Here is a 19,922-nt window from a genome sequence, read left to right as displayed (position 1 = left end):
CAAGGGAGGTCATTCTCCCTCTCTACTCTGCACTGGTGAGGCCACAGCTGGAATGCTGCGTCCAGTTCTGGGCTCCCCGGTTCAAGAGAGACAGGGAACTGCTGGAGAGAGTCCAGCGTAGGGTAACAAAGATGATTCAAGGATTGGAGCATCTCCGTTACGAAGAAAGACTGAGAGAGCTGGGACTCTTTAGTCTGGAGAAGAGAAGGCTGAGAGGAGACCTTATTAATGCTTCCAAGGATCTAAAGGGTGGGTTGAAGGAGGAGGGAGCCAGACTCTTTTCAGTGGTTCCCAGTGACAGGACGAGGGGCAACGGGCACAAGTTGGAACATAGGAGGTTCCACTCAAATATGAGGAAAAACTTCTTCACAGTGAGGGTGGCAGAGCCCTGGAAGAGGCTGCCCAGGGAGGGTGTGGAGTCCCCTTCTCTGGAGATTTTCAAGACCCGCCTGGATGCCGTCCTGAGTGACATGCTCTGACAAGCTCTAGGCAATCCTGCTTCAGCGGGGGAGTTGGACTAGATGATCTCTATGGTGCCTTCCAACTCTAAAATTCAGTGAAATTACCATCTCACTGACTCCCAATTCAACCATTAGCTAAAAGTACCTCTGTGGTGGTTACTCGTCTGTACTTACAAGGCTGGTGACCTTCTTCCTGTTGACAAAGGCCTCAGTAACACTGGGACGTGCCTCAGGCCACACATGGTCCAGGTAAGAAAAATTCTTACTTATATCATTGAGTGATAATAAATTTATAAATTATTGAACACTTCCAGCCATAACAAGGAGTAAGTCAAGAGTCATGTTTTTAACGTGACATTTAAGAAATATGGTAAATACTGTCTGGAAAAAAAAAACCCACACCAAACTTGACCAAGGATGATGAATGTCGTGTCTCACGCCGTTCTGGAAGAACGGAGGGTTCCTTTGACTCGCTAACGCTCCAGTTCTTGGATTGTGGTTGTGAAATGTGCTAAAAGGGCAGCAGTGAGTCTGCATGAGACTGCAGCAGCTCCCAATCCAGCCCACACGCAGGTGATGGTCACAGGATGCTTCAGTTTCCATCCCCTGACGCACAGCAGATATGGCAGTACGGGTGCAGCAGGTAACGAGTAAGGGGCTGCAGGAGGCAGGGCCTGGGACAGCAGGCAGAGGATGGAGCGGCGGGGATCTCTGCTGGGATGGTACCAGCGATGCTTTTCCAGAAGGCTTGATGGCTGAGGGAGAGAACCAGAGGAAAGGGAGAGAAAAACCATCCCAGCTCTCTTCAGCTTTTCTCAACTGGTTTATTCAATTTACAGAAAAAATAGGAGGAGGGCAGAAATTATAATCATCTTCAAATAAAAGACTGCTTCTGCAAAAAAGGTAAGTAAATTTCCTGTGATGGTACAGAAAACAAGTAGTAAAAGGCTTACAATGGGGCAGGGAGGTTTAATTAGATGTAGGGAAAAATCCAAACTTTCCAACTGCTGTAAGAACAGCAAAGAAGGGAACTAGCTGACGAGTTCATGATACTCCTGGTATGGAAAGTTTTTAATCAGATTAAACATTTGCCAGGAATAGTTCCTTTGGAGATGGAGCCGATGTAGGTGCTCTCTAAAAGCTCCTTCTGGACCAGCTTCATCACTCTCTTTGCTGGCACAATTCATGGCCAAGCCAGGTGACTTTAGGTTATTGGCAGTTTCTCATCTATGCTCCTGCACCCCCAACAGTCACCTCCTAAAGCTGCTTCCATCGATGTTCTGTGTGAATTCCATCCTGCACATGAAGGTGTTGTACCACAGGCTCTGACAGGTGTTTCCTTTCCACATCTGAATTCCACTCCACCATTTGCCTATTTTTTTTTTTAAGATCCTTTCTGGTCACCAATCAAAAGAAATGGCCAACAGCCAAGTAATAAACATGCTCCAAAATGTACAACACTGGGTGTTCTAAGCTAGTACAGAGCAGAGCTGATTTAAATCTATTCTACAGGTTGAAAAAGACAATTCCCTACCCCCTGCTTGGCACAGGCCAGCAGCGACCGCCCTGGAGCTACTGATCTACAGGGAAAACACATTTACCTGCTAAGGCAAGCAGTAACCAACAGGATAAACAAGCCACTGGAGAGATGACCCAGAGCCCTCTTCAAGGACCTGTAACACTGCAAACCAACCTTAAAATTCTGTTCTGACCTCTGGTGTGGCTTAAAAAAACAAATAATAAATTAATTCTTGCACAGACAGCTGGATTCTGGCTCCCTGTCATCAGGCTCTCGCTGTATTTGTGGAAGACTGGTTAGTGATGTGGATGTAGATTGCAAAAAAATCCACATATATTTTTAGATATAAAAAAATACATGGATATTGGAAGGAGGAAATGAAATTAAGCCATTTGGACTTAAATTCCTTCTCTCCCCTAATTGCACGTCTGCTTTCACCAGTAGGTCACGCAGGTGTTTAATGTGTCAGAATGCAGAATTTTATATAAATTCTCTTTGCTCCCAAAACAAGTATTCAGAATACAGAATTTTATATAAATTCTCTCTGCTCCCAAAACAAGTACTTTGGTAAAAATCATCCCTTACAACTTACTTTGTTAAAGCAGAGCTGATAACTTACTACAACTAAGAAAGATCAGCTAAAGTCTTACATTTTAACAAATGCCGAAATTGAAGTCAGTCAAATATAAAATGGCCAGAATAATAATAATAATAAAAAAATCATATAAATAGCTGTATGTACACTTTGGTTACCAACTCTGTGGTTCACGGTACTACAGTGAGCTGTAACCTGACTGTCAGTGCAAGTCACCTGTCCAACTATTAAAAAGAACAAAAAATATATATATAAAAAAATCAGAACACACCAAAAATAGTTAATGATCGGAATGATGCTGCTCTTCTCTAAACTGGAGAAGAGAATTTCAGCACCTCCTGGCTCGTCAGCCGCACGGGCAACGGTGTCTCACGTGTTCCAGCAACAAGAAACTGGTTCAAAACTTCCTGCCTGCTGAAGGTTCTGGGCGGCACCATTTCCATGCACATTCCATCCGCTGGCTTGGCCCTGCCACCCAACGCCCTTTGGGGAGTAAAACCTAATTTACAGTGCACAGATGTAGCAATGAACATTTGCTTCCCCGCATGCAGATGGAAAATACAAAATAATAATTAAAAAGGGCTAGAGCAGAGGCAGATGCAGCAGTTCGGAAGAATAGATGGGGTAGCCAAGGGGTGGGTCTGCAGCCTGCACGGTGAGGTTGCGCAGCAGGACGGGGTGTGCCTGGATGCTGTACCGCTCCTCGTCGTCGTTGGTGGCGTACAGCAGCTCCCAGGACAGATTGGCCCACTGACCTCGGACGGCTTCGTCGTTAAGTTTTCCCACTTGTACTAACAACTCCTGAAGAGTGAGGACTCGCCCGGTGTAAATTCCCTTTAAGAGAAAAACGGATCAAAACGTTCAGTACGTTCTCCAAGCATTTTGGTTAAAAAGCACTAAATCAAGCAGCGAAGCTCCATACTATGAGTATCGGCCCTTTAAAAATGGCAAAGTGTGTGAACTAGTCTCCTTGGTTCAAATCTTCCATCCAGGAAGGAGTCAGGAAATCCTGCTGCATCCAAAGAACCACGTGGTGTGACTTTCAACAACAGTGGTGCCAACTCCTGTCTGGTGCAAGCAAACCCTGGTTGCACAGCCTTCAGGTTTTAGAACACAATTAAAAAGAAGAAAAAAACCCCCAGACAGTGGAAATGAAAAGCAAACTTTGACCTTGCTTACTAGTCATTTGTCTTCTTACCATGTTTGGGTCATGCCCCAGTGAAAAAAGGTATGGCTTTTCCTGAAGAACTGCTTGCTGCCACTCAAGATCCGATACCAGCCCGATGTACCAGTCGTTTTCATATTCTTCCAGATAGTTAACCAGCTCTTTGAAGTTCTCAACTGGACCCAGGCTTGCTTTGTCAACCATAAGTTTAAAAGTGTATCTGAAAGGCACAGAGCCGTACAGTAAGTAGGACAAAAGACGGGAGGAAAAAAGCCTCTTCAGGCTAGAAAAGGCAGAGAGGCCCCATCAGATGTTATCAAGCACTACCAACTTTGGAAGTTACTGCTTGTCAGCTGAGGCGCTAGAAGTGAGTATGGGGATGCTTTTAGCTCAATCAGATGTAAAACACATTAGCTTAAACATCCTTCATTCACCTCAAACGCTGTTACCCTGTTACTGCTGCCTGATAATGGAAAGTGCCAAACATCTCACTTCATCGCAGTTCTCTTAGTTTATGGGGACAATGAAAATGGGTGGGTTTCACCCCACTTATCACAGCAGATTTCCAGTGTTGGAGGCAGCTGCTTTGAGGAAGGGAAGAAGGAAGGAACCTCCAAATCACAGCCTTCACTGCCTGGGGTTACAGGCAATATTTATGGAGGAAGAAGCTAAAAATATATTTAAATGATATGGTTTTAACACGAACTACTCTTAGAGAAGTGATACTTACTTTCGAAGCACAGGGTTCTTTATATAATTTTTATGATAGGAGGGAATATTTTTCCTTTACCTGAAGGCTTTCAGTGCAAGCTGGAAGAGCTCCGGTTTGCCGGTTAGCCAGTCCAAACCAACAGACCATGGGATGCCACCAGTGTAGGCTCTGAACACGTGGCTCGGGGCAGGCACGGTGTTATCCAGTCCAAACAGACCAAAACAACACGACAGTACTCCATGGACATATAAGTCTTTCAAAGCTTTGTCTTTCATAAGGTCTTCAAGTAAATTGAAAGGCTTTTCTTTCAGATGAAAAAAGTCCAGCTGACTCAAAATGAAGTGGTACCATTCTTCTGGAAACCTCTGCCTCATTTCATTGACTTTGGATGTAGGCACCGGGGCTGTTCTCCATTCTTCAGGGATGCTCAACAGCTCTGAGTAAGAGCAACTAAATGTAACCTGAGGTAAAACTTCTTCCTGTTTCCCTTTGTCTACAACAGGAAGGCCAAGCACAACAGCCCTGTATAACTTATCTTCTGGTGACATCTCTTGTGGGATGTCTTGGCTCTGTGTGTCTACAGATCCTGGAATAGACAGATGTACTCTTGGTGTAGTTCCCCACTGCCCAGGTTCTTTTCTGTCTTTCGTTCTGGTTTCAAGATCAAAAATGTCACTATCATCAGTCCAGTCCTCGATTGTATCAACGCTAAAACTATCTTCTTCCCTCAGAGGCCTGGATCTTTCTACCACACTGCTATGCTGATTTTCTGGAAATGATCCTTTTTTGTTCTTGTCGGCACTGCCCAGGCTTTCCCAGGTTTTTGATTTTTTATAACAATACTGGACAAGCATCCATACAAGCACTTTAATGAAATCATCTTTCAAATGCTTTAAATTCTCATGAGAGTCAATTATTCCAGATAACACATTTCTGGCATCAGAATACAGCCGTACGGGTAGAACAGTACAAGGAGTCAAAATGTGTCCAAAATGGTGATTAGGAGAGAGAATCTTTGTCTGCTCCTGATGCTTGAAGGCCATTTCAAAAATTTCATCAACTCTGTGAGCTTCAGCAGCATGACAGGATGTTTCCTGCAATTCTAGCCCCTAAAGCATAAATGAAAACTATTTGGTTTTACTCTTCCCCAGTACATCGCCTCCAATGACAGCAAGCTGTTTTCTCCCAACAGAATTTTTCTGAACAAATAAAGATACATTCCATTATCAATATTTCCACAACTCAACCTACAAATCTAACTAGAAATAATAGCAAAGCACTCACCGCAATATTAGACACAGATCTGTGTCTTAAAAAATAAATCTTTGCCTCACAATGTCACAATCTAGATGATAAAAAATTTCACATCTGCTAAGCACGTCAGTGGCAAGATTAGTTAATATAGCAATAACACTCATCTTAAGAAAAATGACCATAACATCAGGTAAATGAGTTACATTGTTGAAATAGTATACAGAAAAATGTTTGCACGATATCCAAACAATAAAGTCAGCCATCAGCAGTTACCTTAATGTTAACACCGCAGTATGTGAAGCCCTTCTCTAGCACCAGAATCCACATCAGCCTGTCCTGCAAACGGCACAAGTAATGGGATCCAGGGAGAGAGAGACCTGGGCAAGAAAAAAAAAAAAAGAAAACTAGGGTATTACTGGGGCATTACTGTGATGAAAACCTGAGGAATTCAACTGCAAACACAACATATGTCTGCATCTGCATCGGAAATCGGTTAAAACTGACTAAATAGTACCCTACAATCTTAAAGGAACTAGCTGCAAAGCTAGATCTTGAAATTGTAGTGGTATCTTTGAAAAAGCTGTGGAAAACCGGGAAACCCTCACCGAAATGCAGGACTACAACAGTCATACTGGACCAGAATGAAGCAACCCCACGTTCAATTCCTGCTGCAGACATGACACTCACGATAAAGACCATCTTTGGCTGCGTTTCCAAGTGCACGGTTTCCACTGATGTCACCTGGAGATCCAAAGTTCTTATGACTGCTGAGTACATTAAAGAATTGTCATCTAGCACACAAGTACCTTCATGCCCCTATTTGCTGTGGAGTACGAAGGTTATTTGTTATGGGAGAAATAAAAGTGTAACTTAACAGGATTTGTTGCCTACACTGCCAGTTCCTAAATTGACTTGTCTGTGTTCCAGAATGATTAGAAAACATCCCTTAGGATGCGAATTCCGGAGCTTAAATGATTCTGCTCAGATGTCAGCTTACCAATGACATCATATCCCACCCATTCTACAGACACATTGAGGCAGAGAGATAAAGATCCACATTTTCAAGAGCACCTGCTCAACTTTAAAAGATTTGTGAATCAGTATCAGACACGTTGAACACTAACAGCAGATAGACTACAGATGATTTTTACTGTATCTGAAATACCTCTGTGTGTGTGTATAACAGAACTGATCCCACTGCCTTAAGTTTGACATCACCAAAAATACAGCCACACAAAACAAACTGGGATTTGAAAATTTAAGTCCTGAACAACTTCAGATCACACAAAGTACTCAAAGTACTCAAAAAATCTCACAATCTGACTGTCACTGTAAAAAATACACTTATGTCCAAAAAAGGTCCCTTTTCTCTCTCTTACCTATTTCAACGAAAAGTGCAACATCAAGCTTCCTAGCGACTGGTGGTTTTACTGTATTTCTTTTAAGTTACAGCCTACTGGCAACTTCTTCTGTACAATGGTGCTGTTCTTAAGCATGACATTTGCTGCCAGTTTATGACCTGCTTCTGCTCTCACTCACATCCAAGTGATCGCTCACTTGCACAGAGTTTTAGCTTTAGAATATTGTAAAATGAAAGCAGTGAAACCAACCATTAAGCTGTAGTTAAAATTTAAGCAACCTTTTCTATCCCACTGAGCTAATGAAGTGCATTTTCTTGCTAACATTTTGCAAAGATTTTAATTCTTTTCTAGCTAGCTACTAAAACTTCTTTACATCAAAAAAGTACGGTTTTAAATTAAAACACACACACACAAAGTGGTACCTCTTCATTTTTAACTCATCTGAGAACACCACATTTTTTTCTTGCTTGAAGACATTAATTCATAGGTTTTCATATTAAAGAGACTTTTTCTCCCTCTCAAGACTAGTGTTTAAATTATTTAGTCTGAGGCATACATGCCTCCGCAGTCATGATGGCAATGGGGAAATACATATCTACATCTATAATATGTATAGATAGAAAATAGATAGATATAACAGATAGAAATATATTGATATTATCTATATAAAAATATATCTATTATATATAAAACACATACATAAGCTGATGCAGTAGGCAAACTGAAGTGTCTCTCCTCTTTAGAGGAAAAAAGATTCCTAGTTTTGTTTTTTTTAATAAAAAACCACACCAGTAGTAAAACTGCAGGAAATGTTTCCTAGTAAGGCACGTGCACACAGGCTTCAGAAAAGTGTGACTAAGATTAACTTCCACGGTCTTCAAATATTAGTTCTAGTCATTTTCCAAGAGGTTTGTGTAAATATTTGCTTTTTGTCTAAGGGCAACAATCCTTTGATGATTTAGGTTACACAAAGAGTGTTTCTCAAGAAAACAAGCTTGCAATTTTAACAGTTATTCTGTCTCCAGGTGGGAAAGAGACTGTGCATTTCTTCACCTCTGTTTATATCATTCCGTGAAATACCCATCATGATGTCTTTCACAGGCCTTAAGACCAGAAGTCCTGTTACAACCCTACCCTAACAAGATATGACATTAAGTCTTATCAACTCGTTCTGTTCTCAACTGTTTACTGCTAGTTAGGCTACACCGTGGATTTTACAAACATCCAGTCCATATTCATGATAGTCAAATTAGCAATGATCATAGAATCACAGAATCGTTCAGGTTGGAAGAGACCCTTGGGATCATTGAGTCCAACCATCTACCCTACTCTACAAAGCCCTCCCCTACACCATATCCCTCAGTACCCCATCTAAACGTCCCTTAAACACAGCCAGGGATGGTGACTCAACCACCTCCCTGGGCAGCCTATTCCAATGCCTGACCACTCTCTCTGTGAAAAATTCCTTCCTAATATTCAGTCTAAATCCTGAGTAATGGGATTGATGCAGAGAAAAGACACATACGTACACAGCCACGAAGAACAGCCTGATACACTTCCTTATCTCTACTGTTAAGAGAACTCCTCAATTTATTGCCTACAATTAGGTTCAGTATAAAAAGATTAGGACTGATCCTGTTTTCATCACCATTTAGTTTCTCCTTATTTCAAAGATAACACACCACAATTATTGTCTTACAGGAACGTAACAAGTAGAGGTGTACAAGAAGGATAAAAATAATCACTTTTTCCTCAACTGAACAATCTCTGAATGTCAGATTTAACCTACGCCACGAAACGTGGTTTAAATCAGATGCTACGATTCTCCTGTTATCGAGCAAAATCACGTTTCCTAAATACATTTTAGCTAGGTTGCTGCCAGCACACCTACCTAAGCTACCAGCTGCCAGTGCAGACTGCAGAGCCACAGCCAGACTCGGAACCATCTGCTGGTAGTAGACGGTGTCGGAGCAAACACAGGCTGTAGCTCCCACGGGTCCTGGCCAGCTCCGGATAGGTCTGGGAAACCCGATCAGAAACACCGGTAGCGTGAAGAGCGGCAGCAGGGGAGAAGAAAGGAGAGCAGAGATGGTGATGAAGGTCAGCAGGATTGGGAAGAAAACGACGTTGAGTGTGATTAAGGTGCCGGTCGATTTGCGACGTTGTTTTTTCTCTGTCCACGATGTCAAAAGAAGAGCTACGGCAAACTGCAGCTTTGAGACAAACTGGAGCAGTCGATCCCGTAGGATACCGACCTGCAAGACACGTGGAAACAGCGAGTTTGTTTGTATCGTGTATCATGCCATGTTCATCACTGCCAAACCTGCCTCATCTACAATTCTAAGAAAATGAGGCGTGATTATCACTGACTGGTGTTAGAATGCAAACCTTAGCACAGTTTTTAGCCTCTGACTGCTAGGTCCTGAACTCTGTAATTCTCTAATACGGGAGGGCAAGGAAACAAAGACTTTAAGTGGCAACTATCTGCTTAAATTTACAATATGACAATTACCAGCAGGAGTCTGATTCCTGTATCGAGGCTCTTGTTCCACCAGAGTTCTGGGTTTAACACCACCATTTGTGTTATTGACACAACCACAATGTCCAGGAGGGCATTTTCTGTATTCTGCCAGACCTAAAATAGAGGTATGTTAGACATACATTTGAAAATGTATTTATCTATCTCTGCTTTTGTGACCTGGAATATTTCTTCCCAGGCACCTTAATACTTAAATCATGTAGAAGAGAATTTCTTAGGCCAAAATATTTAAAATCCACATTACCATCCTATATATTCTTGTGAATCCAATGCAAACAGACACAGAATGAAGATTTTGGAGTGAACGGTCTAGTGACAGGAATGCTATCATAGCAAACGGAGACACTGTAATTGAAATAAAAGAAATAATTGATTTTCTTTCAAAAACGTAATTAAAATCCACAGAGGTAAGCAGTCTTATTGCATAATGGAAATCTTGGCATAAAGAGAACTCTTCCTTTCATTATTACAAACTCCTCTTTGTATTACACTTCCAGGATATCAAACAGCATATTTGTACTAATAGCCCAAGATGGCAAACATTTACGTTGATGCTTAGCTGTAATTTGCTATTACTTTTTCTGGTGTTTGCTTTTCCCCAGCAGAATGGGAACATTCAAATAAGTAAAAATAAACATGGGAATAGCACTCATTAATCCATTTCCCCAAACTGGTGCTTCTTTATGAAATTAAATAATTTACATCAAATTTTGGTTCCCCAAAAGTAGATACATTTTCCCTAACCTACCACAAAGGAGACTGTTCCCTTTACTAGCAAGTTGTACGAACCAAGTATTTAGTCAACTTGAAGACTCTCAACTCACTTTTGTTTCTGAGTACCTTTTAAAAAAAAAAAAAAAATCTAAGAGGTCCATTTTTTCAAAAGTAAGTACTGATGTAGAGCTAAAATCCTTTAAAAGGCCTTGCTTTCTGAACTGGACTTTTAAAAAGCTCAACTTTTAGGTTTACCCCTAAAAGAAGACATAAATAAAATCACTAATCACTTTCAGATATTCTGAACCAGCAATTTTGACCTCGATGCACAATTTAGCACAACATCAACAAATATTTCCATCAACTTGTTTTTTCTTAGTTCATTCATAGAACCTTGCACATACAGTAATTCTAGCGTTGTTTCAATCTTGCCACAAGCATCATCTAACAAACAACAGACAGTGCGTATTCCTACCTAGTGTTAGTAAAATCCTCCTGACAACACCAACTTTCATTAGCCTTCTTTGCTTCTCCATGAACACAGTCACAGTCCTGACATCCTTTGGATAAAAGGGGTTTCGGAAGACTCCAAACAAGTACACTCTCTGAATCTCTCTAAGAATCCACATAATTATAAGTAATATGATCAGAACGTAACTCGCTATGGCCTGAGGACTGGCTTTGGAAAATGATGAAAAGCCTGCGAATTGATGAAGCAGGCTAGCTTCTATGAGAGCAAACATCAAAACAGTCAAATAAAAAATAAATTCCCTCCACCCAAAATGCATTCTAAGACCTCTGTGCGTATTTTTAGATTTGCTGGAGGCTAAATGGCTGATCATGGTGTGTTTGAAGGCAAACCCAATCTCGCTTAGGTTAAGACTCAGTATGAACCCAAATCCAGTCATGAAGAGGATCACACCGAGAGTGCTGGGAATGAAATACGATGCTAGTGCTGTTCCAGCAGAAATGAGAAACATTACTAACAACCTGTGAAGGAGAAAATAAAAAAGATTTGCTTGAAAAGAAAAAGGTTATAAACAATATTGATATATTTTACAATTATATAAACAACATTTACTTTGTGTTACTTGACATAGGTGAACCTCCTAGTCCAAACTCCAACAGCTGTTCCATTCCCCATAGAAAAAGTGCGTCAAGCGGGGGCAGAATTCCCACTGCCCATAAGAACGGCAGAAAAGGAAATATGATGTGCAAAATCTGGTTTATCTGTTCTAGAATGGGTGTGTTGACAGCAAACCTGGATAAAAGAAGAAATGCATTTGAATTCTGTGAAAGAAAAGATAACTGCTGTGGGGGAAGACTTTTCTTTTTTAATTACTACAGCAAATCCAGAAGTATAAACATAACATATTTTATCTTCAAAGTCTCAAAGAGTGCCTCTTAAAAGGAAAAATAAGGACATAAATGTATGCTTGGGGCAGTAATACAGTAATGAGAACATCAGAACGCAGGATAATTTTTCATTCAAAAGATCTGAAGCCTTCAGATTACACAGATGAGTCAAGTGATGCAAGAATCCTCATTGTTTTGAGACTGTTGTGATAATACACTCAAGAAATACTTGTGCAAAACCAAAAGGTCCAGATCTCAATCGTTTAACAAGAAAAGGTAAGCATTTTTTCAAAATCACAAAAGCAAAAACTTATCCAAGTCCAAGACCCAAGATGTAAGCATTAACACTGAAAGAACTGGCACGTTGCCTGTACACTATACATAAAAACTATCTTTATGAATACAAAGTGTCATCTTCTACATAAAAGTATTAAAATTTTCTTGTAAGAATTCAGAGGTCATTATTAGGAATCTGCATAAATTCTAAGTGATATATAGTTCAATAGCTAGCTAATTAACTTAAAGGTGGACTGCTAAGATATTTGGGTTCTCTCTATTTCTTAATAAATAAATAAGTAAGCCTCAAAGGAATTTTGTCAGGACTTTAAAGAACATCTGAATTTTCTCCTCAGGAAATTAGATAAAAGAATTTGGGATCCAAGACCATGTGTCTACTTCTCATATCATAATTGAAGAGGCAACCCAAATCATTAACAAAGACATCTCCAAGCGCAAAACTAGTAAAATCAAACATGCTTTTTAAAAAATGCATTTGAAGTACCCCAACCATAAAATATGTACATGTAACAAAGTGATATAAATATCACCTGACAGGGAGAAAGAATGCATAAAGTAAACCTAAAAGCATCTTGCTTTAAGGATTCTACAAATACTTTAGCTAAGACATTATTCTGAAAAGTGGAAATATAGAAGTCTCCTATTTGTAGACTGATATAGTTCTTTTGTATTACAAAAGCATTTAAAAATCCAAGTTCAAAATCCATATAATAAAGATACACCAACGCTCACATTTGCTTATTCATACATGCAAACCAAATTAATTGTGCTTTTTCTGCACGCAACTTATAACCCTCTGCAATCACTTTGCAAAGATTAAATCAGAAAATATTCCAGGGTGAAATCAGGATATAAATCCAGTACTCCTGAAATGTGCAGTGTTCAGATCTATGATTCCAGGTCAGGAACATGTTTTTTTTCCCAAAAACATACTCTCTAAAAAAGGACGTTGATGCAAATGCTTTTGTACAAAAATACTGAAATTGAAACTAAATGATAGTTTTAGCTGTCCCTTACTTAGAAATCTCTTCCTAATTTACGTAGAATGCTATAAAAATTTAAAAACAACAGCACAGAGCATTTTTACCATATACTCTTCTATCTTCTTCCTTTGTACTTTCTACAGTTGATTAAAATCTCAAAATAATTCTCATTAAAAACATATAGAATAACCATTACTTTAATGAGCTAAATGCTGTATTATGTTTACCTGTGTGCAAGATCCACTGTAATAAAGACAAAAATGTAGAAAGGTCTCATCAGAGCTGTGATTTCGTAAGTATCCAGTGCTTGGAATGTAGCTGTTTCGGTAGCTGTATTTATGATTAACGAATATTCGCCTATACATATAGTCACCCATCCAAACACAAAGATCATAACAGTTCCTCCAATGCTGCTATACAGCAAGGTTATTCTGTTTGGCAGCAAATACCAAGTTCCCAACCCACACAATACCCCTGCCAGAAGGGAGTGAAATACAGTGTTGATCATATACTTCTTGCCAGGAATAATAAATTTTACTGTCTCTGAACCTACACAGCTGGAAAATTCAAACTCATCTTCATCTGTGAGGGTATTCTGAATTTGCATTCTTTCTATTGTCACTGTTTTCTGTTTTGCATATAGGTTTGTCAGCTGAAGAATAAGTGCAGTAACAAACATCAGTCCTCCTGAGAGTGCTGCGGTATAGTAGTCTTTCATAACTCCTAACTGGTACAAAAGTGTTCCTACTCCTCCCAAAACCCATGGCATCAAGAAAAGGATAATCTGATTCACATATATGTAAGGAGGGGCACAATAGCCTAATTTAAACCGGGGACCTCCCAGCACAGTCTGTGGAAAGCGCTTCAAGAAGAACTCCTGTTTGTAATCATTCAGCAGAGGCACATCTGGACCCATTCTTATTACTCAGGAATGCTGGATGAATATCATTTTTCCTGTAAGAGAACGGAAAGAAAGAAGGAAACATTATTGAATCTGGAACTCAGAACTTATCCAGGGAATTCTTTGGTCCTGTCTTCATGTACTAACTTACAGTGGAATTCTGACATGTTAGCATTACCAGATATCATCCTAAAGCACCAAAAGAATCTGCTAGAAACTAGTAAACACCTAAAGAAACTATTAAACAAACACTTAAAATGGAAAAAACATTATTTATTTTAAAATAAAAAATATGTTCACAATCTGAAGCTTTAGGCAACAAAAAACCCACATACAATCGGATCTTGGGAGATAAAACCAACTCATCTCCACACTAAAACACTTTCCTAAAACTGATTTCCCCCCCCATACAGTCCGATTACAATCACATCTTGCCACAGACCTCTAATTCTAATTAATCCTATTAAGGATCTCCATATACAAACAGAAGAGTCAGCGGTTTCACTGAGTAGCCACATAAGTGCAAGGATACAGTCACACCAAGGTCCCTGTAAAAAGCAAAGCCTTAGTTATGAAATAAACTAAGTGTAAAAAAGAAATTAAAATAAATCAGTAGAAATGTTAAAAATTGTTTTCCACATCAGCATTTTTACTGTCCTGCACAGCCTAGTTGCAGAACAGAATCTCACTGTACTAAGCACTACACAAGACATTAAACAAACAGTTTACTTCTGCTTCCTAAAACATATAAAATAAAAAATAAACACAATACTTGTGAGTTGTAGCAGAGTCGGCATATGCTCTTGTCTGTCAATGGAGAAAGCTGAAAAAAGGAAAAAAAGATACCTGTAAACATTTACAATGAATCATCAAATAGAAATCAGATATGAATACTCATTTAGAGATGATCGGGCATTAAAAGTAATGCCTTTATGAAGGTAACTATGATACTCAAATATAATTTTATGCTACTAGAATGCATAAATGACAGTTAGAAATGCTCAAGCTAAGAAATAGGATAAAACAGCACAAAAATGCAGTGCTAAAGCACTTCATTAATAATAATTCTAAAAAAGAGATGCTGGTGTGCATTAGGAGTTGCACAAGTACTGAATTCCTGACTTTCTTCTGCTGGTCCTGTATAATCTGATGACTTGCTATCAGCCATCATTATGGATATATTAAAAACGAAACACTTGGCTGCTGCGGAGTTTCCCCACTACTGGGATTCTGTCTTTATACAACACTAAATGCTTTTAGGCACTTCTGAGAACAGTTTACTCCTTAGCAAACATTTATCAGTCACTTGGCTGTAGGTAGATACTAGTCATCACAGGACGAGGTTAGAAAGAGTGCAAATGGTAGAGATTAAAGGCCACTCATACGCATTAGCTCAACTTGAAATTTTTATTTGAGGTCCATGTAGTCAACATGCTCCACAAGGAAAAGCAGGACCCCACAGGCTCTGTTAACTACTCTCCATGCAGGCTGTTGAATGACTTTTTTTTTTTCCAAATTGGAATTTTTACACATAGAATACTATGGAATATTGAAACTATAGAGGTCTTTTGGTCATTTTATTTTAAGTCATAGAAAGTTTCTTAAGGGAAGGGAAAGGCAACTGTCAGTCTTAATGGAAAAGACATGTTGACAATGGAGAGGGGAATTCATTGCAGTCGGCTCAGGAATTTGAAAATGCAACAGAGACACACCCAACTAAAACCCAATTTCAAACGTAATTAAAAAATAAATAGATATATCACAATTCACCCAATGTCTTTTAGAAAAAGAAACACTGTTTAGGGGGCTACATTGGCATGAAACTAAGTTGCTGTGAAAGTTACACACAGTAGAAGATTCTTATACAATTTTAAAAGACCCGTGGAACCAAAAGGTGCATTGTTTTGGGGTAGCTGTGGTTTTCTGCACTAAGAAGGGCTATTTTTGTTTCAAGTTCAAGTCTACACTTGTGTTTGTCAGTTTACATTGCTAACAAAACATTCCTCTTAGAGTTTCTGTGTAAACAATAGACACCTTTGTGTGAGAAAAAAAAATATCTACATATATAAACAGTACACTTCAACTTGGCTACACTTCAAAACAAGCCATAAAAAGATGCAAATTTATAAATAAATGAAAATCCTAAGATGGAAGCTCACGAACTATGGAAACGATACCCTCCACGATCCTCCTGGCTTCCAAATAGCCAGGTAAGGACTTCACAGAGGCAGGCACGCGTGTCTCGTTATTTCTGTGCAAAGCTCTAGCAACAAGAGTCCCGACACCAGCGAGCATTACAGGACCTGGCTTCGATACACATTCCTAACATACAGGCCTGGCCCGACTTTGACAATTTGCCTGGTTACCCAAACAATCCACACCACAACAGTTTGTCATCGCCAGCAGGGATCCGCGCGACTTCGACACTATCATAACAAGGATGGTAAAAGGACTTTACCACCCTAAGGTCATTTAATACGTGCCCCCCCGCCGCAATAGTCTACGTCCTTGTTACAAAAAGGAATTAAGCAAATCTTGCTCAAATTCAGGAGAAATTAACAGGAGGGAATGAATTTTTGTCCAAACGACCGTCACCCTTCACACCCACTGACGGTGGATCAGCTCTGTGGGGTTTGGTTTTGTTTCCAGCAGATTGCAGGAGGAGGGGTGCACAGCCCTCAGCTGCCTAAGCCACCGAAGCACGTAAGGCTTAAGAATACTCACCTCAGCGGTCTTCATCTTTTCACGCGAGACTAAGTGATGGTTATAACCCACCTGCCAGCACAGGAGGGAGGGATGCCAGCATGGGAGGCACAAAGCAGGGGCTGTGGACATCTCTCCTACCCACCTGTGTGCCCCGACACCCGCACCTGTGCTGCGTGGCTAAAGACTCAGCCTTGCTGCAGGCCACTTCCAAGCCAGGGAGCCAGACGGAGCAGGCTGGGGGTCCTCTCCTCAACGGCATCCATGCCATCGCCCAGCGAGACCCTGGGACGAAGCATTTCAAGCCAATGGGCTCCAGTTATGGGAAGAGCCTCCCGGGGACCACTCTGGGAAGGGCTGCTGACCCCCTCCTTCCCGAGACACCTCTGCACCTGACCTGATGGGCTCCCACCGGAGCCTCCGCACCTCCCACCCAGCCACCTCTCCTCCGGGTCTCCCGCAGGAACGGAAATAATCAACTCAAGCGACCAAAAATAAAGCCTCTGCTGTTTTTAAACTCCCGAGGGGATGCGGAGGCCGGGCAGCCACCAGGCCCGAGGAGGGACGGCTGGTGGGGAGCCTCAAGAGAGAGTACCGCCGGCCGGGGCGCGCTGTCCCCGCACCGCCGCCTCCCCGCTCCGAGGAGGCCCCGGCGCCTCTGCCCGCCCCGGTGAAGCGCCCTACGGAGCCCCGGCCGCCGGGGGGAAACGGGAGGGTGGGCGCCTGCACCACCTGCGGCAAACGGCTGGGGCCGGCGAGAGGCAGCCACGGCAAAGAGCCTCTGCGAGGCGGGCACCTACCTCTGGCCCGGGCTCGGAGTAGGTCAGGGGCTTTGCGGGGAGAAAGGGGAACGGGGCTGAGCCTGCAGCGGGAGGAGGAAGGAGGATGGAGGAGGAGGAAGAAGGATGGCGCGGGGGGGAGCCCTCCGCCCCAAGGCTGTCCTGAGGGAGTGCGAACGGCGCAGGCCGCGGCCACCCGCTCCTCCCCGCCGGCGCGGCCCCTTCCCCGCGGCGCTGCCGAGGAGGGGGAAGGCGGAGGCGGCGGCTAACGGCGGCAGGGAGGCCCGGCCTCGCCTCGCCGCAGCGGCCCCCTCCCCGCCCCGCCCTCTCCCTCCCCTCGGTGACTGACGCCATTTTGCCCGGGCGGCGCGGGAAGCGGGCAGTGGAATGGCAGCGGGTGGCCTCTACGGGCGTCTCCTCGGCGGGGTCGGCGCAAGAGCAGCGGGCGAGGGGCTGCCCGCCTTCCCGCTCCCGTGCCGTTGGGGTTGCCGCCAGCCCGCCGCCCTGCCCGGCCGCGCTTCCCCCAGCCGTACGGGCTCCTGCGGCCGGGCTCTCCTCACGTAACCATCGTATTTCTGTGGTAACACAGAGCCGTGAGGCGTCCCCCCGCTCCCGCTGCGGCCCGGCAGCCGCTTCCCGCGGAGGGGAAGGATGAAGGAAACCCCTCGGTCCCCAGGTGAGGCCTGCGTGGGCTGCCGTGCCCAGCCTTGCACCGGGCCTTCTGCCTCGGTCCCCGGCCTCCCTGCCGGCAGCCGGGGTTCTCGGAGCCGTCCCTCTGGAGCGGGCAAATTCCTCACCTGGGTAGCTTTGCTCGCCTCAGGTTTCTTCCCGTCCCTCTTGAGAGGGTGAATTCCTCACCTGGGTAGCTTTGCTCGCCTCAGGTTTCTTACCATCCCTCTCAGAGCTGGCATGGAAGTGTCAGAGGTGGTTTTTTTTTTTAATCACCTTTTTTACTCGTTTCTGTAATCTTCCCGCATCAATGAAGCTGCGACCCCAAACGCATTGGTCTGTTTCTTTAGTTATTACAACATTTAGCATTAACATTCGATACACAACATTCTAGCATTATATTGAAACAGCACAAATGCTCAAATCCACAGCGTTCTCACACGATACTAAAATACTCGTAAACATTTCTTAATCTTGAGTGTTAATGATCTTTGTTTAACTAATTCGAGGTGAGAACACCGATTCTGGCCTCAGAGAGAGGAAAATGCATTCTCAGTTTTCTTTTAGCTTAAATAAACTTGGGTATTCACTGGCAAATTGAAATATAAATCCAAATGCTGCAATACTACTTATCACTTCACATTACACCCATTAAACACTGACAATATTTAATAAAGCAAGCATGCTTAATATAATCTATATCTAATAATACTAAAATGTGTGTTCATTTAAAATATATGTATAATTTATATCTAATAATACTAAAATGATGTTCATTAGGGCACCAGCGTGTGCATCGTGTCTTCCTTAACATCTATGTTATAACAATCACCATATAAATTCCTACAAACAGTTATAATCAGTTTGATCTGAATCCCTAATAAAATTTAGCACATGCGCGTACACTGAGGATTTTAGATAGACTAAAAGAATTACTTTAATCAATTTAATTCTTATCAGAAGCATCAGAACTTTCTTGTAGGTCTGTTCATCTTTATTCTTCAGAGATAATAAAAAGGCTGTTAGATTGGGCTATCCAGTGTAAAACCTTGGAAATGCTAGCAAAGAAAACCACTCATTTACCTTTACTGACTTTCTTTTAAATGAGGTTCAATGGTACAAATAATACTAAAGTCCATCCTGCTGGAAGACAAAGACAAGTCTCTCAAACAAACTGTTTTTCTCAGGATCCTTGACTTAGGGTTTATTCACCCTGTCCTTCAAATGTTTCTGTTGCAATCCTGTTAAAATTAAGTATTTGTATGTCTCACAGATATTCCAAGGTAAATAACATCTCTGTACAATTGACTAAGGGTCTGTAGCAGGTATTTACTCTTTGTTCACAAGTTTTGTCCTGTACCAGCTCACCAATTCAGTTACAATTTTGTAAAGATGATGATTCTGTCCTGGAATATGTAAATCCTAAATAGCAGTTTGGGCAAGGGGGGAAGCAGGCATTAGACTTATTTCTTTGCAAGCTCAGCTGCTTGTGTTTCAAAACTGAGAGAAGGTTTCTTGCCTGTCCTCGTTTCCTACAGTTTCTCCCTCACTCAATAAAATAACTCAGAATTTCAGTCAGTGCAAACTCCAAGCTGCTTACTGGAGAAGGGAGCATACTAATTTATTTCTCTTAAGAGTTCTAGGAATTTTCTTGGTCTGATAAAACCTGCTAACAGAGTAAACTGTTCTAGGTAAATTCTGCCAACTTCCAGCTGTCTTTTGCAGATTTCTCAAACCAGAATCAGGCAAAACAGGTCCTCTTTGTCGGTTTCTCACAGACACCTAGATATTTATTATGACGTTGAAGGAATATAAAAGTATTTCTTACCAGTTTAGTGTGTTTGGATTTTATGAGAACTGTATTCTTCCAATATTGCTGCCAGTGAAGGATAAAACAGTCAGAGTTTGCAGGTT

General features: G+C 41.8%; 1 protein-coding gene across 3 annotated transcripts; it reads right to left on the bottom strand.

The window, feature by feature from the left end:
* Positions 1–1,265: 1,265 nt before the first annotated feature.
* On the bottom strand, positions 1,266–18,268 carry PCNXL4 (pecanex-like 4 (Drosophila)). 3 transcript variants are annotated; one of them, XM_014966605.1, is made up of 13 exons: positions 17,361–17,561; positions 14,630–14,680; positions 14,300–14,405; positions 13,184–13,910; positions 11,402–11,581; positions 10,796–11,310; positions 9,851–9,951; positions 9,580–9,702; positions 8,959–9,322; positions 5,980–6,083; positions 4,531–5,561; positions 3,774–3,960; positions 1,266–3,409 (listed from the first exon to the last, which is right to left on the bottom strand). In XM_014966605.1, exons 4-13 carry the CDS (start codon positions 13,870–13,872, stop codon positions 3,158–3,160), a joined length of 3,546 nt encoding a protein of 1,181 aa, XP_014822091.1. In that variant the 5' UTR covers positions 13,873–13,910; positions 14,300–14,405; positions 14,630–14,680; positions 17,361–17,561; the 3' UTR covers positions 1,266–3,157. The 3 variants fall into 3 exon arrangements, with proteins under 3 accessions (XP_014822091.1, XP_014822092.1, XP_014822090.1); XM_014966606.1 differs by lacking the exons at positions 14,300–14,405; positions 17,361–17,561 and adding an exon at positions 18,137–18,268; XM_014966604.1 differs by lacking the exon at positions 14,300–14,405.
* Between the last annotated feature and the right edge of the window lie 1,654 nt (positions 18,269–19,922).

The sequence above is a fragment of the Calidris pugnax genome, unplaced genomic scaffold (assembly GCF_001431845.1).
Source record: "Calidris pugnax isolate Ruff unplaced genomic scaffold, ASM143184v1 scaffold74, whole genome shotgun sequence".
Classification (NCBI taxonomy): domain Eukaryota; kingdom Metazoa; phylum Chordata; class Aves; order Charadriiformes; family Scolopacidae; genus Calidris; species Calidris pugnax.
The sequence above is the reverse complement of the archived record's forward strand: the minus strand, read 5'-3'. Positions and strand labels throughout refer to the sequence as shown.

Excerpts from the sequence above, each read along its gene's own strand:
- PCNXL4 (XM_014966606.1), bottom strand. The coding sequence starts at position 13,872 with ATGGGTCCAGATGTGCCTCTGCTGAATGATTACAAACAGGAGTTCTTC. Across the intron at positions 11,311-11,401 it reads CCTATGTCAAGTAACACAAA|GTTGTTAGTAATGTTTCTCA; the intron begins GTAAATGTTGTT and ends TCTCCTTCACAG. Across the intron at positions 6,084-8,958 it reads ACTGGCAGCTGGTAGCTTAG|GTCTCTCTCTCCCTGGATCC; the intron begins GTAGGTGTGCTG and ends TTTCTTGCCCAG.